Source organism: Podarcis pityusensis (assembly GCF_964106645.2).
Source record: "Podarcis pityusensis genome assembly, chromosome: 10".
Classification (NCBI taxonomy): domain Eukaryota; kingdom Metazoa; phylum Chordata; class Lepidosauria; order Squamata; family Lacertidae; genus Podarcis; species Podarcis pityusensis.
In genome coordinates, this window is record NC_138035.1 from 58,422,926 (window position 1) to 58,443,501 (window position 20,576).

Sequence of the window (20,576 nt, forward strand, 5' to 3'; positions counted from 1 at the left end):
GCTCATGCCAGTCTCCCCGGTCCAGGCGCGCCAGTGCCTCTTTTGTCGAGCGCACCATTCTTTCCGCTTGCCCGTTGCTGGATGGATGAAAGGGTGCCGTTAGGGCATGGCGGATGCCCAGTCCCAAAAGATACCGCTCAAACGTGCCTGACGTGAACTGCGGTCCGTTGTCAGAGACAAGGACATCAGGACACCCATGCGTTGCAAACAGGCCTCGCAGCACCCGGATGACAGCTTCGGTAGTGGTGGAGGGCATCAGGGCGACCTCCAGCCATTTGGAATAGGCGTCCACCACTACCATAAAGGTCCGGCCGTGAAAGGGGCCAGCCAGATCGATGTGCACCCTCGACCAGGGCGTCTTTGGCGTCTCCCAGGTGTGTCCCTTAGCTGCCGGTGGTGCAGGCCTCGACTCCTGGCACGCTTGACAGGCGGACACCCAGGCAGTGATGGCATCGTCCATATTAGGCCACCAGACGTAACACCGAGCCAACGCCTTCATTTTGACAATTCCCGGGTGGCCAACGTGCAGAGCCTCCAGGACGCGCTGACGGAGTCCCTGGGGAATCACGACGCGGTCTCCCCACAGCAGGCAGCAACGATGAGCTGAGAGTTCATGTTGTCTGGTTGCGAAGGGCTGGAACTCCGATGCAAAAGGCCCTTGTGGCCACCCCCTCCACACCCAGTTGAGCACCCGGCTGATGGTGCGATCTTGGGCAGATGCGGAGGCCACAGTGGCAGCCGATACAGGCGCTGCCGGAAGATCCTCAATCAGAAGGAGCGATGAAGCTGGAGCCGGGTCTTCCACAAATGCTGGAAGAGGGCAACGGCTGAGGGCATCGGCATGGCCCATCGATTTCCCCGGGCGATGGATGAGCCGGTAGTGGTAGGCAGCCAGGAAAACAGTCCATCGCAGCATGCGTGGTGAGAGGACCGGTGGAGTTGGACGATCACCGGCGAGGAGGCCCAGGAGTGGCTTGTGGTCAGTGATGAGGTCAAAAGTCCTGCCATAGAGGTATTCATGGAACCTCTTCACTCCAGCCACAAGTGCCAATGCCTCCTTGTCGAGCTGGCTGTAATTCCGTTCCGTCGGAGATAGTGTCCTGGAAAAGTAGGCGAGCGGTGCTTCTCTTCCATCTGGAAAACGGTGACTAAGGACAGCACCGATGCCAAAAGGTGAGGCGTCGCAGGCAAGGACCAGCGGCCTGGATTCACTGTACTGTACCAGCACACTGTCTGAAGAAAGGAGAGCCTTGACCGCGTTGAAGGCCGCCATCTCCCGATGACCCCAGGCCCAAGGCGTCTTAGTGCTAAGGAGTCGGTGAAGAGGCTCAGCCACTGTGGCTTTGTGGGGCAGGAACATGTTATAAAAGTTCAGCAGCCCCAGGAATGCCTGCAACTCCGTTTTGTTCTTTGGAGTGGGGGCCTGCTGGATAGCGCGGATCTTGGATGTGGTTGGATGAAGACCGGAGGCATCGATAAGATAGCCCAGGAACTCTACCTGTGGAACGGCGATCTGGCACTTGTCCCTCTTTACCTTGAGCCCGGCCTCCTGGAACCTGGTCAGCACGGCACGGAGGCGCTCGAACAGCTGCTGGTGTGAGTCTGCAGACACCAAGACGTCATCAAAATATGGTACCACGCCTGGAAGCCCTTGCAGGAGACGCTCCATAAGGCTTTGGAAGATGCCAGGAGCCACACTCACCCCGAACTGCAACCGGCGGCAACGGAATGCCCCCCGGTGGGTGACGATCGTCTGGGCTTCAGCAGTGGCATCATCGACTGGCAGTTGTTGATAGGCTTGGGCAAGGTCCAGCTTAGCGAAGACCTTACCCTCACCCAGGGAATGCAGCAGGTGTTGGACAACAGGAACCGGATAAGCGTGCTGCTGAAGTGCCTTGTTGATCGTGCACTTGTAGTCAGCGCAGATTCTCACCGACCCATCTGGCTTGACAGGCGTGACGATGGGGGTTTCCCACTTTGCGTGGTCAACCGGCTCCAAAACTCCTTGGGCGATCAGTTTGTCCAGTTGTTCGTCCACCTTAGCCTTGAGAGCAAAGGGAACCCGGCGTGGCTTTAGCTTGATGGGGGCGACTTGTGGATCAAGGCTAAAGGAGATGGGCGTACCTGTATATTGGCCCAAGGTGCCGTCAAAAACCTCGGCAAAGTCTTTGACCAGACCCTCAGTCTCTGCGTTAGAGATGCAGTTGATGCCGGTGACTTCCAGGCCGAGGGCATCAAACCAGTCTAGCCCTAGGAGGCTTGGCCGCTGACCTTCGACCACCACCAACCGGAGCAGGCCCGAAAAATCCTTGAAGGCGATCCGGAACCGGCCAACGCCTACCACGGGAATGTCGTTTCCCTGGTAGTCTCTCAGGTGTACGCGGTGAGAGTCGAGTTGCCTTTTGGACACTCTGGGTACCAGTCTTTTGATGGTGCTCCATGACACGATGGACAGGGCAGACCCGGTGTCGATCTCCATGTCACATGGAGCTCCTTCAATGAGCACCGTGACGTTCAGCTTGCGTCGCGTAGGCGAGTCGGTTTGGCCAATCGTGGTTCCAGACGGGCAGCGGCAGTTGGTGAGAGCGAAACAACTTTCCTTGGCAGACTGGAGTGAAGACTTGGACTTGCGAGTCGATGAAGGGGGGGTGTCAGACGGAGCCGATCGGCAGACCTTAGCGATGTGGCCCCTTCTGGAACACTTCCTACAGATGGCGTCTCTGAATCGACACTTGGCACGGGAATGGTTGCCTCCGCAGCCAGCACATTCCGGTTGGCCCTTGGACTTCTGTTGGAACTTCCTGCGCTCCCGCTTTGTCTGGTGCACGTCATCGTCTTCACTGGAGGATGCCTCCTCACTGCTGTCCTCTTCATGATGCACCGGAACTGGCTCCCTAGCAAGACGCGGGCTGCTGGACTTGCGGATCTCCTGGGCGGAGCGTTCAGCAGCTTCTGAGGCCACAGCTTCCTCAATGGCTTTCTGTAGCGTGAGGTCTGGCTTGGCTAGGAGGTGCCGTTGCAGATGGATGTCCCGGACCCCGCAGACGATTCGATCCATCAGGGCATCGTCTAAGTCTCGGAACTCACAGTGCATTGCAGCCTGTCGCAGGGCGGTGGTGTAGTTGTTGATTGACTCCCCCTCTACCTGGTTCCGGTGGTAGAACGCATGGCGGGCAGCAATCTTGGACGGCTTTGGTGCGTAGTGGTTGCGGAGCTTCTCTTGGATCGTGTCCCATGGTGTTGCCTGGACTGCTTCAGGCGCAACCAACGCTCGGGCCGTCTCAAACACCTCAGGCCCACAGAGGCTGAGGAATAGGCCCCGCTTCCGATCCTTTGATACTGCTGTCAGCTCGTTGGCTTGGAGGTAGCAGTCGAACCGAGCGAGGTAGGAGTCCCATGATTCAGAGGCTGGCGCAAACGGCGGTAGAGGCACAAGTGAAGCCATGATTCCGATGCCGGCGTGAAGGGCGATGGATGGAACACAGTGCTCTAGCCAGAACAGTCAGCTCTGAATTGGTTCTGCCCAGTGATTTCGCTCAGTGATTTCGCTCTGTGATTCAGCTCAGTGATTCAGCTTAGTTCAGAGGCTGGCCGCATCTGGCTGTGCTCTGATGTCCATCCATCCCACCCTCGTCGCCAGTGTTAAGTCGTGGGTTGACATAGCAGCCGGCACAGCGATTTCTTCAAGTAGCTCTTTATTATGGTAAGCTGGAATAGAACTGACTGCGAACAGCTCAGCCGGCCTGTATTTATAGGCAGCCGGCTGTCAACATTGTAACCACAACAGCCCAGAGTTCCCGCCTAAAATAACTGGCGCGGACCTGAGTGAAAACTATCTACAGACCTGAGTGAAAACTATATACAGTATCCCCCTGTTGGCCCAGGGTGAAACTACACTACATAACAGGAAGTGACACACCAGACCCCGCCAATGAGAATGAGGGTGTCCAGGCACTCGGAGACCATCGCCTTTCACGTCGCCTCACTAGCAGGACCCCCAATAATCTTAGGGATGAGCTGGCTAGCACAACATGATCCAGTGGTGGCGTGGCATCAGAGGACAGTCACCTTTGGGTCAGCTTACTGCCTGGAACACTGTCTAGGGGGGGAAGCCCCAAGAATGACCGTGGCCAGGGTGGCTGGGATGGCGGTGGAGTGGAAAGGGGAGGTGCCGACACAATACGCAGATCTGCGGGAGGTCTTCAGCGAGAAAGAGGCAGATAGACTGCCACCCCATAGGCCCTTTGACTGCCAGATCAACTTGCTTCCGGGGGCTCAGCTGCCAGTGGGTAAGCTGTACGCCATGTCAGACAGGGAGATGAAGGAGTTGCGAGAATTTATTGACAAGAACCTGAAAAGAGGCTTCATAAGAGAATCAAAGGCAGTAGGGGGCAGTCCGGTGTTCTTTGTGGACAAAAAGGACACAAATAAACCCAGGCTCGTAGTGGATTATAGAGCTGTCAATTTGGTGTCAGAACCCGTGACCTTCCCAATGCCCAGGATTGACGACATTTTAACGCGAGTGAGGAAAGGCAAAATTTTTACCAAGCTGGACCTCAGGGGCGCATACAATTTGATCAGGATGAGGGAGGGGGACGAATGGAAGACCACAATGTTCACACCCCTAGGTGCCTTTGAGTACTTAGTTATGCCTTTTGGATTACAGTCGGGCTCCGCCTGTTTTCAAGCTTTCATGCACCACATGTTGGGGTCTCTGCTGTACAAGAACTGCGTAGCCTTCTTGGACGACGTCTTAATTTATTCGGACAATGAGGAACAACATGTTAGAGACGTCAGGGAAGTGTTACAACGACTGCAGAAGCACCAGTTGTGGGTCAAGCTGGAAAAATGTCAGTTTCACGCCAGAGAAGTCGAGTTTCTGGGGTACAAGTTGTCTGACAAAGGCTTAGCGATGGACCCAAGCAAGGTGCAGGCAGTGCTGGAGTGGAAGGCTCCCAAAACATGGAAGGACGTACAGAGGTTCCTAGGGTTCAGCAACTTCTACAGGAAGTTCATCAAGAACTTCGCCCACTTGACAGCGCCCATCACGGATTGTCTCAGTAGCAAAAAGAAGTTTGTGTGGACAGAAGAGGCCCAGCAATCCTTCGAAAAACTGAAGAAGGCGTTCGCATCGGAAGAGCAACTCCTGCACGTGGATCTGGAGAAACCCCTGAGGCTAGAGACCGACGCGTCCGACAGAGCCGTAGGGGCGGTCCTTTTGCAGCCAGGGAAGAGCAAGCAGGAATGGAAACCGTGTGCCTTTTTCTCGAGAAAACTGAGCAAGTCGGAGCAAAACTATACAGTGTATGACCGCGAACTGCTGGCAATCTACGCGGCCTTTCGTCGTTGGCGTCATCTACTGATAGGAGCGCAACAACAGATCCAGGTTTGCACAGATCACAAGAACTTGGAGTATTGGAGAACCGCACGAGTACTCAACCAGAGACAGATTCGATGGGCACAGGAGTTCTCCAAGTTTTTCTTTGAAATCCGCTACGTGCCCGGAGAGGAAAACGTAAGAGCAGACGCTCTCTCGCGTAAACCGGAGTACCTGGAAGGAGAGGGGGCGCCGGAAAAACGACACGTGATCCCCGAGGACTGATGGGTGTGTGGGGGAACTTTGGTGGGGAAACGAGAACTAGCCGGGCTGACCAGAAACGACGTGTTCGCGCAAACTAAAATCCGGGAACTACGAGACGGAAGAGGGACCCAAGAAGGGTTTGAGGAGAAGGAAGGGGTACTGTACTATAGGGGAGCGCTGTACGTACCGGGGGAGACCCTGAGGGGAAAGGTACTCAAACAACTCCACGACAACCCCACAGCAGGACACTTTGGACAGCACAAAACCATGATGCTTGTGACCAGGCAGTTCTGGTGGCCCAGGGTGAGGGAGGATGTACGGGAATATGTACGGGGGTGCAACCGCTGCCAAAGGGCAAAGGGGGAGCGGGCTGCCCCCACAGGATTGCTGGAACCCTTACCCACGCCGGGGAAACCCTGGGAGGTGGTATCCATTGATTTTATGACAGATTTGCCCAAGTCCCGGGGAAAGACAGCAGTCATGGTAGTGGTCGACCTACTGACAAAAATGTGCCATTTTATAGCTTGCTCACATGCTGTAACGGCAGAGGAAACAGCCAGGTTGTTTGTGGAGCACATATTCCGGCTGCATGGCGCCCCCTTGAGGGTTATCTCCGACCGCGGAAAACAATTTACTTCCCGGTTCTGGAGGAAGCTCATGAGCTTACTGCAGGTGGAGGTGGGTTTCTCGACGGCGAGACACCCAGAGACTAACGGGCAAGCAGAAAGAGCGAACAGTATACTCCAGCAATACCTACGCTGCTATGTCAGCGAGAGGCAGAACGATTGGGTAGAAGAACTAGCGCTGGCTGAATTCGCGTACAACAACACGGAAGACGTGTCCACGGGAATGAGCCCATTCATGGCCAACCATGGGTGTCATCCTAGGGCCTTCCCGGGGAGTGGGGAGGAAAGCTGGAGTGTACCCGCTGCAGAGCAGTTTGTGGAAGAAATGGAGGCCCTACACCAGCAACTCAAGATGAACTTGGAGCGGGCCAAGGAAACTTACAAGAGGCAGGCAGACAAGCACCGCAGGGAAGGGGAGACCATACGGGTGGGGGACCGGGTGTGGTTGTCCACCCAAGGGCTACCTTTCAAAGGGGGGTGCAAGAAGTTGCAGCCCAGACGGCTGGGACCTTTTGAGGTAACACAGCAAGTTAATCCCGCGCCATTTAAGCTCAGGTTGCCTGATAGCATGAAAATACACCCGGTTTTCCATAGGTCCCTGCTCTCACCGCATAGGGAAGGGCGGGAATTCCAGGGGCAAGAGGGAGAAGTCACCACACACCCGCAGGTAGAAGAAAGGGAACACCACCACAGGGCCACGGAAATACTGGACTCAAGGTGGCAAGGGCGCCGGGTGGAGTATTTGGTAGCGTGGGAAGGGGAACCCAGGTCCGAAAACACGTGGGTCCCCACGGAAGCCGTCGAGGACAGGTATCTGGTGGAGGTATTCCACCGCTGGTTCCCGGACAAACCCAAACCCCTGGAGAGATTCTGGGAGGAGCAATTTGGAACCACAGATGAGGAAGAGGTTTTTGAGGGATTTTCTGACTCCGAGGAGGAGGGAGGAGAGGTTTCGGAGGAAGAAGCGTCAGACGGGGAAGACCACCCCGTTGGTAGGTGGAAGAGCGATTGAGAAGCGGGTTTCGAAACCACAGAAGATGGTGACAGTTCCTTCCGGGGTTTCCCCGCCTCCTCGACCGACGAAGGGGACGAAGTTGGTCCCACAGGTCGGTCCAGGGGTGGAGGGGATTCTGGGGGGGAGGTGGATGTCAGGGAACTGACATCAGAGCGGGAGGCGAAGGGGAGGCTCCTAGATGATGCTGGAGAAGGACCCAGCAGGGGGAGAAGCAGCTCAGTGGAGGGGGAAGCATTTAAGCGCAACACCAGGAACAAAAGTGAGCTGATGGGGAAATCGGAGAGAGGGCTCACGGACTCTTCACTGGAACTCAGTGAGGAGGGGACAGGTCCTCCGCTACCTACGCCCACCCTGCGCAGAAGGCTCCCGCGCAGTGAGAGGCGGAGGAGATTGGGTGTCAAACAACTCTTATGTTGGAAGAGATTCAAGAAACGCCCACTGACGGATTCTGCTAGTGACTGAGACAGTCATGATGAGAAAGGGCTGTGCAGTCAGAAAGGCTTAACAAGGCAAATTAGCCTAGAGAGGCACCAGTTTACGCACGAGTAACTCATAATCATCACAGTCCGTCTCACAAGAATTACCGTACTTTTTGCTCCATAAGATGCACCTGACCATAAGACGCACCTAGTTTTTAGAGGAGGAAAGGGGGAAAGCTCCGTTTTTGTGGGGATCAGCTCACAGTTGTGCAGCTTCTTTTGCAAAGGGGAAAAGCCCCTTTTATGAGGATCAGCTCAAAGTTGTTGAGCTTACTTTGCAAAGGGAAAAAATCCTGTTTTTATGGGGTTCAACTCACAGTTCTGCAGCTTCTTTAGGAAAGGAAAGGGAGCCGTGTCTACAGTCTCCAGACAGATAATCTAATCAGCCAGTCACGTGTCGCTGGGGAAACAAACAGCCTCCGTCTGCAGAACATTCAACAAGAAGGCCTGGGTAAGGGGCCGGGGCCAGAAAGGGAGCCAGCGATCGACCACACATTCGCTCCATAAGACGCACAGTCATTTCCCCTTACTTTTTAGGAGGAAAAAAGTGTGTCTTATGGAGCGAAAAATACGGTACTTGACCAGCTTGGATGAGCAAAACTCGGCCATTCAAGGTCCTACACCCAGATTAAAACATTGCTGGAAAATTTGAACTTGTGGGATGATAAAAATATAGGGTTTGGGGGCAGAGGTGGGTGGGGAAACACAACCTTCACTGTACAATTTGGAAAGAAGAGAAACGAAACAGCAATTCCAGTTCCAACAAAGGAGAGCACTTATAATCAATGAAGAAGTTGGATCTGCTTCTTCTTCTTTTTAATGACAAGATGAGCCAACAAGTTATTTTAAGATTTCTACAAGCAATTATAGAACTGAGGCAGTATCTTCTCCATAAAAGATAACATGTTATACAAACTGCTTTAGGATTTGACGAGCAGCTAAGAAAGAATAATAAGTTTTTCTTTTCTTAATTGAATAATCACTAGAACAAGGATGAATTATCTTTATACTCAGATAGTTGCTGTAGTCAAACACCACCTGTTGCTCCCACATTGTATTCACTTGTGTGTTAAGCAAGTACAATGGCTGTCACTTTGAATTAGCAATCTTGAATATTTGATATTCAAAGGACAGAACATGGCAAAAAAAAGGAATGAAATGAATCTTTGGGACTAGGAAATTAGCATTCCTGATTCAAACGCAAGAAAGTATTTTTAAAAATGAACTTCATACATAATTACCTTTGCAACTGGCCTCTGTCAAATAAATCTTGATGTTTTCATGTACATGAAAGCTAGAATATGCACACAGTTTTAAAATCTCAGTCATTGCCAAGCAAATTAAACGTTAACTCTGTTCCCAACTCACCCCTCCATTGCCATTACAACTCAAAATTCCATACAATTCACTTTCACTATTCTATCAATGAAGGGTTAGGTACTTAAGTACCAGTATATATGCCTCACTTCTTTTCCCTGTTGATCAACTCACACATTCCTCATCAAGTCCTGACAGTTATGTGGCCAAAGCTCCTTTATGTCAGATATTTGGGCCAAAAGCTTCTCAGCAATAAAAGCAGCGGACAATTCTAGAGCCAATAAACCCTATTTAATGCCAGCATTAAAACTATAAACCTTATTGATCATACAGTGTACCTTGGTTCTCAAACTTAATCCGTTCTGAAAATCTGTTCCAAAACCAAAGCATTCCAAAACCAAGGCATGTGTTCCCATAGAAAGTAATGCAAAATGGATTAATTCATTACAGACTTTTAAAAACAACCCCTAAAACAGCAATTTAACATGGGTTTTACTATCTAATGAGACCATTGATCCATAAAATGAAAGCAACAATCAATGTACTGTACTATAAAATAAATAAAACAGTATTGTAGATGATAAAAATTACAAAAAAAAAAATATTACCTGCACTGATGATAGTTATTGTTTGGATGGGAGGGGCTTTTATCCCTTTCCACAGTCACACAATCAATCAATCAGTAGCTGAACTGCATTCCACACAGTCACAAAAACAAATTAACTGAAGACGCCTCAAAAACAAAAATGCAAAATAAATAGCAAAAACAAAAGTGCCAGACTTAATCCATTCCAGAAGTCCATTTGACTTCTGAAATGTTCGAAAACCAAGGTGCAGCTTCTGATTGGTGCAGGTGCCCCGGAAACAATAGCTGACAGCCGCACTAGATGTGCAGCTTCTGAAAAACGTTCGAAAACCGGAACACTTACTTCAGCATTTGAGAACCAAGGCGTTTGAGTACCAAGGTACCACTGTATATACTTACTATGTACAGTGGTGCCCCACAAGACGAATGCCTCGCAAGACGAAAAACCCGCTAGACGAGAGGGTTTTCCATTTTTCGATGCGCTTCGCAAGACGAATTTCCCTATGGGCTTGCTTCGCAAGACGAAAACGTCTTGCGAGTCTTGCGATTTTTTTCGCTTCCCCCCCCTTTTTCTAAGCCGCTAAGCCGCTAATAGCCTTTTAGCCGCTAAGCCACTAAGCCTTTAATAGCCGCTAAACTGCTAAACCGCTAATAGCGCTAATCCGCTAAGCCGCTAATAGGGTTGCTTCGCAAGACGAAAAAACCACTAGACGAAGAGACTCGCGGAACAGATTATTTTTGTCTTGCGAGGCACCACTGTATACTGTTAAAGTAAAGCTAGAGGTCTTATGATATTTGCCAACAATGGTGGGTTTGAGGCAGTTTATACACTAGGGAGGAACAAAGAATGAAGAGGAAGTAACTCATACTATTGGTTTGTGCTTTAAGAACTGAGATGCGGAATTAAACACATCTCATCCATACGGATAATTTCCCAGTCTGGAATCACAGAGCACACAGAACTCACTGTGAGTGAGATGTACATGTCTGTGCACATTTCACAAGAAATAAGGAAAATGAGTTGCTCACTGCTTCTGTTTTGAACACAATGCTATAACATATGATCTGCCTCCAAAGGATACCTGCACAGAAGCCTTTCTTGCCCCCAGCATAATTATTTGCCAACAACTGGATGTTCTAAAGTAATATTTCACATGCCCCATGAAAATGCCACACTGTGGATAAGTGGATTTGGGCTAACATAATATTGAGTATGTTTCTGAGCACAATTCAAAGTCTTGGTGCTGACCTTTAAAGCCCTAAACAGCCTCAGCCCAGTATAGCTGAAGGAGCATCTCCACCCCCATCATTCAGCCCGGACACGGAGGTCCAGTTCCAAGGGTCTTCTGGCATATTCCCTCACTGTGAGAAGTGAGGTTACAGGGAACCAGGCAGAGAGCCTTCTTTGCAGTGGCGCCCGCCCTGTGGAATGCCCTCCCGTCAGATGTCAAGGAGATAAACAGCTATCTGACTTTTAGAAGACCTCTGAAGGCAGCCCTTGTTTTGGGAAGTTCTTAATGTTCGATGTTTTATCATGTTTTTAATATTCTGTTAGGAGCTGCCCAGAGTGGCTGGGGTATAAATAAATAAATAAATAAATAAATAATAACAATTTTATTATTATTATTATTATTATTATTAGTGAGGGGCAATGTAAACAGTGAACACCAAACTGGTTCTGCTTCAATTCTTTTCTGCCATGCAGATGGGCAGGTGATTAACGGGGAACTTACAATGATCAAGTCAAGGAAAGTTCGTATTATTGTTTTGAGCCATCACAACAGAAACATAAAATACATATGTGTGAAACAGAAAAAGAGGACCAATCAATTGAATCGACAGGATTTAAAATATTCATTTAGTTAAAAGCTCCCCTTAACATTTAACACTGATCTGATTCAATAATCAGACACATTCGTGAAGAACATCTGAACAATAGGATGAAACTCGAGTCATTGTCTTCCAATAAAGGTAAAAAAGGTAAGGACCCCTGGATGGTTAAGTCCAGTCAAACGCGACTATGGGGTGCGGCAGCCAAGGGAGCCAATGTTTGTCCACAGACAGCTTTCCAGGTCATGTGACCAGCATGACTAAATCGCTTCTGGCACAACTGGACACAAGACAGATGGCAGAGAACATGGAAACGCCATTTATCTTCCTGATGCATCGGTACCTATTTATCTGCTTGCATTGGTGTGCTTTCAAACTGCTAGGTTGGCAGAAGCGGGACAGAGCAACAGGAGTTTACTCTGTAGCGTGGATTCAAACTGCCGACCTTCTGATTGGCAAGCCCAAGAGGCTCAATGGTTTAGACCACAGCACCACCTACTCCCTTTCTTCCAAAAATGACTGTATGGATCTTATCACTCATCTGCCCCTTATCAGATGGGATCAACAAGCAAAATGAGTATCTTTTAAACTTTCCGCCTCTTATTCATTTCAGACTCCCATATTCATTGTCTATTATTTTCATTACCTTTCTTACCATAGTGAATGCAATCTCTTCCATCTCTAAATCTCTTCCCATCTAAAGCTCTGTTATACAATAAAACATTCAATTCGGCGCTGAGGAAAGATGGGTGCCTCAATATATAAAAACAGTCAACAAAAAGCACTCAAGTAATAAAGGTCCCTTTATATATATATAAAAATGGAAAACTTATCAGAAAAATACCACCATGCATGATTACACAATCTGATTCATCAAGCATGGTACCAGACATGGATTTCTCACTCTCTTTTTTTTGTGGATAGAGGGCTGAGGGAAGAAGATAAATAGCCTTATATTGGTAATGCCTTAAATAAGGAATGTAGAACCTCTGCTTGTGGTTGGACTCCAATTCCCAGCAGTACCAGGGATGATGGGAGTTGGAGTCCGATAACATTACATATACAATTGATTTGTATATTACAAATCAAATGATATTACAATTGATTCTATTGCAACAAGTAATCAAAAGTAATGATTTACATCTTTATTTTTAGTCACATTTCCTTAGTCAAGCAAATTTTCAGGCACACACTTCTGAAGCAAATCTAGTACCCAAGCTTTAGCTAAAGCATTAGTATTATTTATTTGCCAGTGATAACAATGCTTAGAGAGTTATTATTATTATTATTATTATTATTATTATTATTATTATTATATACTGCCCTATATCCACAGGTCTCAAGGTGGTTACAACATAAAATCACAATATAAAAACGCAAAATACACACAAAAAAAGAATAAAAACAAAAAAGTCCAATAAGGCATTGGATGGCAGCCACCCAAGTGTTGGAACAATTAAGAAATATACAAACTGGCTTTGCAACTTGTATTTTGCACACAGATTGGAAGTTGTGACATAATTTACTGTAGAACAGGTAAGAGTGTTTAAAACATAGTTCTGATTAAAGTGTTGAAGCATCTTTTCAAAATGACGCATGATGAATTAGGCTAGGCTTTCCCTACTTACAATGGGACTCGCTTGTCTGGAATGAAGTTCAGAATTTTGAAGATTTACCACTGAATGCCTATAGAGATTTCACAGATAATAATAAAAAAGGCATAATTCAAATCACTAAGTGGCGCAGCACTGCGAGGAAATAAAGGTAACACTTTCAGTGCAGGGAGAAAAGCAGGGACTTTCATTAGGTGACTTGTCATTGGGAGCCACTGGGATCCGAGGAACTCAAATGAATTTTTATTGCTGTAAAAGAAATTTCCAGATAAAAAGCCATCCATTAATGTGCAACAGCTAAGATCGCATCATTAAACCATTACGTGGACACAATGTTCTGAAGTAGAATATCACAGCTCAACTCTTCCTTTTTGATAGTTAGAAGTGGGCAATAAACCTCACAAATTCATGTGAGGAAATGTCAGGAGCGTCTGTGTTGCCTTTGCTGTCGAAATCCAGCCATTCCTGGGAAATTCAGACACTCTCTTCTCTCTTTCTTTGTTTAGAGCAAGAACAGGGAGGGGGGGCCCCAGGAAGGGCTCTGGGGCAGGCCAGAGAAGCCTGGAGGATTGTATTTTGCCCCTGGATCTGCGGTTCCCCATCTCTGCACTAAGAAAACTCCCCTTTTCCTTTGTAAACTCAACTGAATGAATTCTCTTTTTTAAAAAATTGTTGTTGTTGTTTAGTCGTGTCCGACTCTTCGTGACCCCCTGGACCAGAGCACGCCAGGCACTTCTGTCTGCCTCCCACAGTCTGGTCAAACTCATGCTGGTAGCTTCGAGAACACTGTCCAACCATCTCGTCCTTTGTCGTCCCCTTCTCCTTGTGTTCTCCATCTTTCCCAACATCAGGCTCTTTTCCAGGGAGTCTTCTCTTCTCATGAGGTGGCCAAAGTACTGGAGCCTCAGCTTCAGGATCTGTCCTTCCAGTGAGCACTCAGGGCTGATTTCCTTCAGAATGGATCGGTTTGATCTTCTTGCAGTCCATGGGACTCTCAAGAGTCTCCTCCAGCACCATAATTCAAAAGCATCAATTCTTCGGCGATCAGCCTTCTTTATGGTCCAGCTCTCACTTCCATACATCACTGCTGGGAAAACCATAGAAATACCATGCACCTATCTATCGAGAATGCTTTCTCACTGGCAGATTCACATTATGGATCTCCTTGCCGCTGGAAAGAATCGAACCCTGCTGCGAAGCATTCTTTGTTTTTAGCAGGCACAGCTAAGCTGGCATAGGATGATAAATAACACATCATTTTAATACAGTCGTAGCTTGGGAACCAAATGCCTTGGCATTCATACGCTTTGGCTCCCAAACGCCGCAAACCCAGAAGTGAGTGTTCCGGTTTGCAGGTGTTCTCTTGGAACCCGAATGTCTGGCGCGGTTTCTGTGGCTTCCAATTGGCTGCAGGAGCTTCCTGCAGCCAATCGGAAGCCGCACCTTGGTTTCCAAACATTTTGGAAGTCAAACGGTCTTCCGGAACAGATTCCGTCCGACTTACTAGATACAATGATATTTGAGACATCTTATTCTACCACCTTTTGTGATATTGGTGGAGTTTTGTTTCTCTTTGAATATGGCATCACAAACTACCCGGACACTTCAGAATAGAGACTGGATTAAAGCCCACACACTGGTTGCTGAATAGAGATTGTCTCGGATGTGCCATAATGTTGAGGTAATAACTTTATCTTTGTGTCTCAAACTCTCACCAAAATAAAAGGCTTCCAATAGTCAGCATTAAACAACAGTGGAAGCTTAAAATCAGCAATTAACACCAGGTTGTCTTTTACCCATTGAAAGGTCTGTCTTTAGCTTCTTACCCTTGTATGGTAACAGAAAGTCAAACTGCAAACACAGAATGCTTAAAGTGTATGTATGCAAATAAAGGGTAGTTTCACTTGAGCACCATGGTTGAAAACTGATCAACATTCAGGGGGTCCCCCAGGGGGTCCCCCAAAGCCTCCAGTCATCACGCCCTCTATCAGCATCTTAAACTCTTGAAAATTATGTGAGCGCTTACCCTTCCTAGCTCCTTATCTTCCAGTGCCAGGACCCCGGTACATTCTGTGAAAAGTTTCACTTTGACGACAGGCCGTGGATGTGTGGTGGTGAAATCCCCTTGAGTTCCCCATCTGCAACAAAATAAATGACAATATTCAAATTCCAAATGCATTAAAAAGCAAGCGTTGTGGCGGCGGCAATCTCTCGAGGCCCCTGTAAGCAAGCACAGCATTTGTACTTCCCTACAGAGTTGCTACCTCCATCTGAAAACTCAAGTTCCCAAGATGGAAGCGCTTTTGCAATTCTCCTATATTGGTTCTGTAATTAAAAATCATCCAATGTGGCAGATGGCATAATGAAAGATTAACTATATTCGGGGAGTTTGTAGCACGAAGCAGATGGACTTCTACAAATTTATGTTTGGGTAAGTTTGTATTTGTCCCATTAAAATAAACCGAAGGTGGTTAAGATTAATGGTATGGCACTGAACTTGCTTTTCAAGCTTCTTATACAATTGTCTAGTGCAACCCAAGTGTGTTCTTAACTCAGGATCCTGGCGAACACTACATGTGGGCTAATAGTGGTGTAATGCATTAATGATCCTATGTGTACACAGCGGATTCCACAGCACAGGAGCTGCAGAATCAAATTATATGCATTTGCTGTTGATCTCCCTGCAAGGAGAAAACAGCTTGCCAGATCATCCCAGGAGGAAACCCCCCCCCCCAACTGATTTGCAGCAGCTGGCCTAGAGGCCAGACTTTTTCGGGTGGTAGATGGGGAAATCAAATAAACAATCAAAATTTATGGCTTGACGTGGTCAGGGACTTCTGGGCTAGGGTGCTGATTGCTGTTCTTAAAACTGCTGAGCATTGTTTTGTTTTGTTTTATTGTTAGTGTGCTGCGGGAGTTTTGTACTGCTGTTATGGTGGGCTTTTTGGAGGGGTTACATGTTGTGCAGAACATTAACATCTTATAACATGTCACAGAATCATAGAATGGTAGATCTGGAAGAGACCACAGGGGTCTAATTGAACCCTCTGAACTGCAGGCATCTTTTGCCTGAAGTGGGGCTTGAACCCATAACCCTGAAATTAAGAGTCTCAAACTCTACCAACTGAGCTATCCCAGTGGTGTAATACATTTATTAAGTTTAAATAATAATAATAATAATAATAATAATAATAATAATAATATTCCTGTAATGTCCCAGGCAAAGTTGACACCCCTCCCCACACCCATCACAACACTACACACTGTGTAGTGTGTAGTGTCCACATTACATGTAATGTCCACATTACATGCAAACATAAGGCATAAATCAATGCATGGCAATGCCTGAACAACTCTTCGATGACACCCAACCTGTTATAAAACACATCTTCAATGGTAGCGCACAACATGGGAGAAGAGTTAATGCAGTGCCTGCAGCTGCTATGGCAGGATAACAACAACAACAACAATTTATTATTTATACCCCACCCATCTAGCTGGCCCTACCCAGCCGCTCTAGGAGGCTTCCAACAGGATATTAAAAACACAATAAAAGATCAAACATTAAAAACTTCCCTAAACAGGGCTGCCTTCAGATGTCTTCTAAAAGTCATATAGTTGTTTATTTCCCTGACATCTGATGGGAGGGCGTTACACAGGGTGGGTGCCACTACTGAGAAGACACTGCCTGGTTCCCTGTAACCTCACTTCTTGTAGTGAGGGAACCGCCAGAAGGCCCTCAGAGCTGGACCTCAGTGTCTGGGCTGAACGATGGGGATGGAAACGCTCCTTCAGGTATCCTGGGCCAAGGCTTACACAGAAGACCCAGTGAATTGCAAAAGCCACATGCTAACAGGATTCTATCTGTGCAACAAGGGGCACCAGTTGTCACGAGGGTCTGGTTGGGGAGGAGTGGCTCCTTAGTCAGAATTCTCACATGGTAGATTCCCCATGCCAAAATTTCCTGCTGATGACCCAATTGTCTTGATTTTTCACAATGAAAAAGTCATCTATATTAAACAATAGGGTTGCTTCTGAGGCTGCATTTCCCCCCAGATTTTGATTTAGAAATATTTTTTATTTACTCACTGAAGTTATTAATTGCCCAAAAGCTCCTGTTCTCTGGGCATCCTAGAAGAAGTCTCGAATGAAATAAAGATTACTGACTAATACACCACACAACAGGCACCAATACTACAAGCTTCAAAATTCCTGGGCATAAACCAAACCTGTCAAAAGACAGCAAAACTGGATTGCAAACATCAGATTATAAAAAACCCGGGACTTTCGTGCAATTGACAATATAGTCAATATTATCACCTTCAGTCTGACTTTTAGTCCTCACAAATCGAAGTTTGTGTCTGCCTTCAGCACAGAGCTTCTGCCTTGCAATTCCGCTGTCATGGGATGCAATATGTCAACTGTTGTTAATGGTGCAATACGTCAACTGTAAAAGTTACTTATCATGTCCTAGTCTGAATCTGACCTTTCTGTTACCAAGACCACAAACTTACAGTACCTTCCTAAAGTAAGCAAAAGCATGCGCTGCTATAACAACTGGATTCTCCTCCCTTCCATTAGTTATGCAATTGTGCCAAATTCACAGCGAACTTTACATAAACATGCAATTTGTGATTGAGGCTTTGATGTTTTGGAGATAGCAGAAGTTATGTTCCGTGGCTTCTGCCAGGAGGGCAGAAAAGGGTCATTTAACTTCTGACAGAACTGTTACCTCTTACAACTGATCCACTGCAACTCTGTCAAAGATAGCCTAAGTGTTTATTTTATGAAGCTACGCAAGCATTAGATGCCAGAAGAAATATTTTCTACTCATATCCTTGACTCTACCTCTGCCTTTTGTGCCTGCTAGGAAAACCTAACTTCTATTTACTTAAAATATTCATCTTATATCTTTTGGCCGCTCACAGGGCCCCCAAGGCAGGTTTGGGTTAGTTTAAAATTTATTTATTTTGTTTTGCAGATTTATAAACCTCAAAGCTACGAAAGTGGTGTGCAATAAGTTAAAAAACAAAAGATGCAGACTCAGTAAACTAAAAGCTGTAAAACAATTTCTACAATTCAATTCAGTAAAATGAATGGGTCACACTTCAGGTAAAGCCTTCTTCAACAAACACAACTTCAGCGGCTATCTGAATATCAAGATAGTTTGTTCTTGACTACTACTCTATTCTGAACTTAAAAATGGAAAGCGTAATGCTGGTGGGTCAACAAAAGAGGTTTAAAGACTCTCTCAAGGCAATTCTAAAAAATAAAAGTAGTATAAACACCGACAACTGGGAAACACTGGCCTGAGAAAGCTCCAATTGGAAAACAGCCTTTACCAAAGGTGCCATGGGCTTTGAAGACACTCGAACACAGGACGAAAGGGAGAAACGTGCTAAGAGGAAGACACACTTGGCAAACCCTCACTGTGATCAACTACCACCCGGAAACCAATGTCCTCACTGTAGAAGGACGTGTGGGTCCAGAATTGGCCTCCACAGTCACTTACGGACGCACTGATTAAACTGTGTTTATGGAAGACTATCTTACTTGGCTACAAGTGATTGCCAAAAAAGAAGGAAGAATATCAAGATGCTAGGTGCTTGTGTAGTTTCAATTGGTATCGAATTCAAGAGGGCTGAAGCTGCAACAATTAAAGTCTGGTTTCTAGTACAAACCGCCTTCATATTGGATCCATCTAGCTCGGCACTGTTTGCAGTGACTGGCAGTTAACCGCCAAGATTTCAGACAGGGCACATTCCCAAGGCTACCTGAAGATGCTGGGGTTTGAACCTGGGATGTTGTGTGTGCAAAGCAGTGGCTCTACCACTTGGTGAACTTCATCCATAGGATTTTGAAGATGGCAAGCTGTGATGGCCTGGGAATTGGATTCAGAGGCTGAACCTGAGGAATCCCAGCCTGCACAGGAGTCCCTGTCCCCAGGACCGGCTGAGCCGGGGCTGGGGCTTGAACCTGAAGGGCCCTCATCTGTGCCGGATCCTCAGGAGCAGACACCAGCTGAGTCTGCTCTGGCCCCTAAGGTGATGGAGGACCCATTGCCTGCAGGTGCTCCACTCTCAGCCCTGTCAGGGGAAGGTGAAGTTGCCTCTGGGTCCAGTAACCCTCCAGCCTCTCCTGAGCTGCAGAGGCTCAGGGCAGAGAGGCGGAGGGAACTAAGTTCCCGCAGGAGGAGTGCTCACCTCCAGGCCAGGAGAGGTGAGTGACCTGTGGACTGGGGCTTCAGTCTTGACGGACAGCCCCCATACCATACCCTTGACCTCGGACTGGACTCGGACCACGCTGCACGGTAACCCCCCGGAACCAGCACACAAGCATTGGAACATGGGAGCCCTGTTGGAGCTTAATACAGTGCCAGGGGTTGCCTTTATCATCCTGAGTTGGGTGATAACAGTCAATGTTGGCAACAACTTTCCAGGATTTCAGACAGGGGAACTTTCTGTCCTTTTCCAGGGACTGAAATCTGGGACCTTCAGTGTGCAACAAGTGTGAGCTGTCACTGAGTTAATGCTCCTCCCTGGAGCTGAGCAACTGGGTATCTAATTCAGCTTACCTAAGCGACTCCCCCGAGATGCTAGGCTAAGTATTCTCCAAAGGACCCTAGGGGGCATCACATCACTAAAGCCAATTAATAATTTTCAAGCCTTTTATCATGCAAATTTAAACAGTAAGTGCACTTGGAAACAAGGAAGAGAACATTATTATGTAGGAAAGAAATGAAGATAGAAACAATTCAAAGAAACGCTAGTAAGATAATACACTTCAGGAAGTCATTTCATGTATAAAAAGAATTCATTTTTAAAAATGATTAAGTATTCATTTCAGAGGGAGAGAGAGAGAGAGAGAGAAATTACAATTGCAGATTGCCTAAGGGCATTGCCAGCCTGTCACTGTTTGGCAGGAGATATTCAAGTGCACACCGTAAATTTTGGTTTGTGCACTTAAAATAAACTAAAAGGCTCTGTTGTCCTTGTGCAACAAATCCACTTTAAAATAGCTTTTTTTCTTTTTGCAGTTAGGAAAGTGGTGGGGAAATGCATTGGGAATAAGGAATGAACAAATGATTAATGGTAAGACATCTAAACACCTTACAAGCAAATCAGAATGAACGCGCACCATTGATGAACTTCCCTACAAAAAAACCAGATTGCTTGCTCAAACAAGACCAGGTACCAGCTAAGCTCTGCAAGACTTGTACAAGCAACTCAGAATGAATGCTTCATAGACAGGGGGTATGGAGAAGATGTTATCTTTTGCACCCTTGAGATGTAAAGGTGCATAGCATGATACAGAGTTGTGACCACGTGGCTGACTTTAGTCTACATCCCATCCCCTAGATCTCCTCATAATATCTAGCCGGATGTGTGACATTACATTGACACATGTGACCACATACTTCCTGCCCTCCAAACCACTTCAGTGGCTGCTGTGTGTGAAAGAGAGGTTGGGGAGAGATAAATGACAGCTTGGAAGACTTGTTGCATGTCTGTTTTAACTACACATCACTG

At 47.2% G+C, this 20,576-nt stretch overlaps 1 protein-coding gene across 13 annotated transcripts in view; it reads right to left on the reverse strand.

Annotated features, from left to right (window-relative positions):
* CADPS2 (calcium dependent secretion activator 2) overlaps positions 1-20,576 on the reverse strand; it is a 370,823-nt gene that overhangs the window by 183,363 nt on the left and 166,884 nt on the right. For all 13 annotated transcript variants that reach the window (XM_081023462.1, XM_081023461.1, XM_081023471.1 and 10 more), the window contains exon 7: positions 15,074-15,185. In XM_081023462.1, coding sequence (XP_080879588.1) covers positions 15,074-15,185 — 112 coding nt within the window. The remainder of the gene's footprint in view (positions 1-15,073; positions 15,186-20,576) is intronic.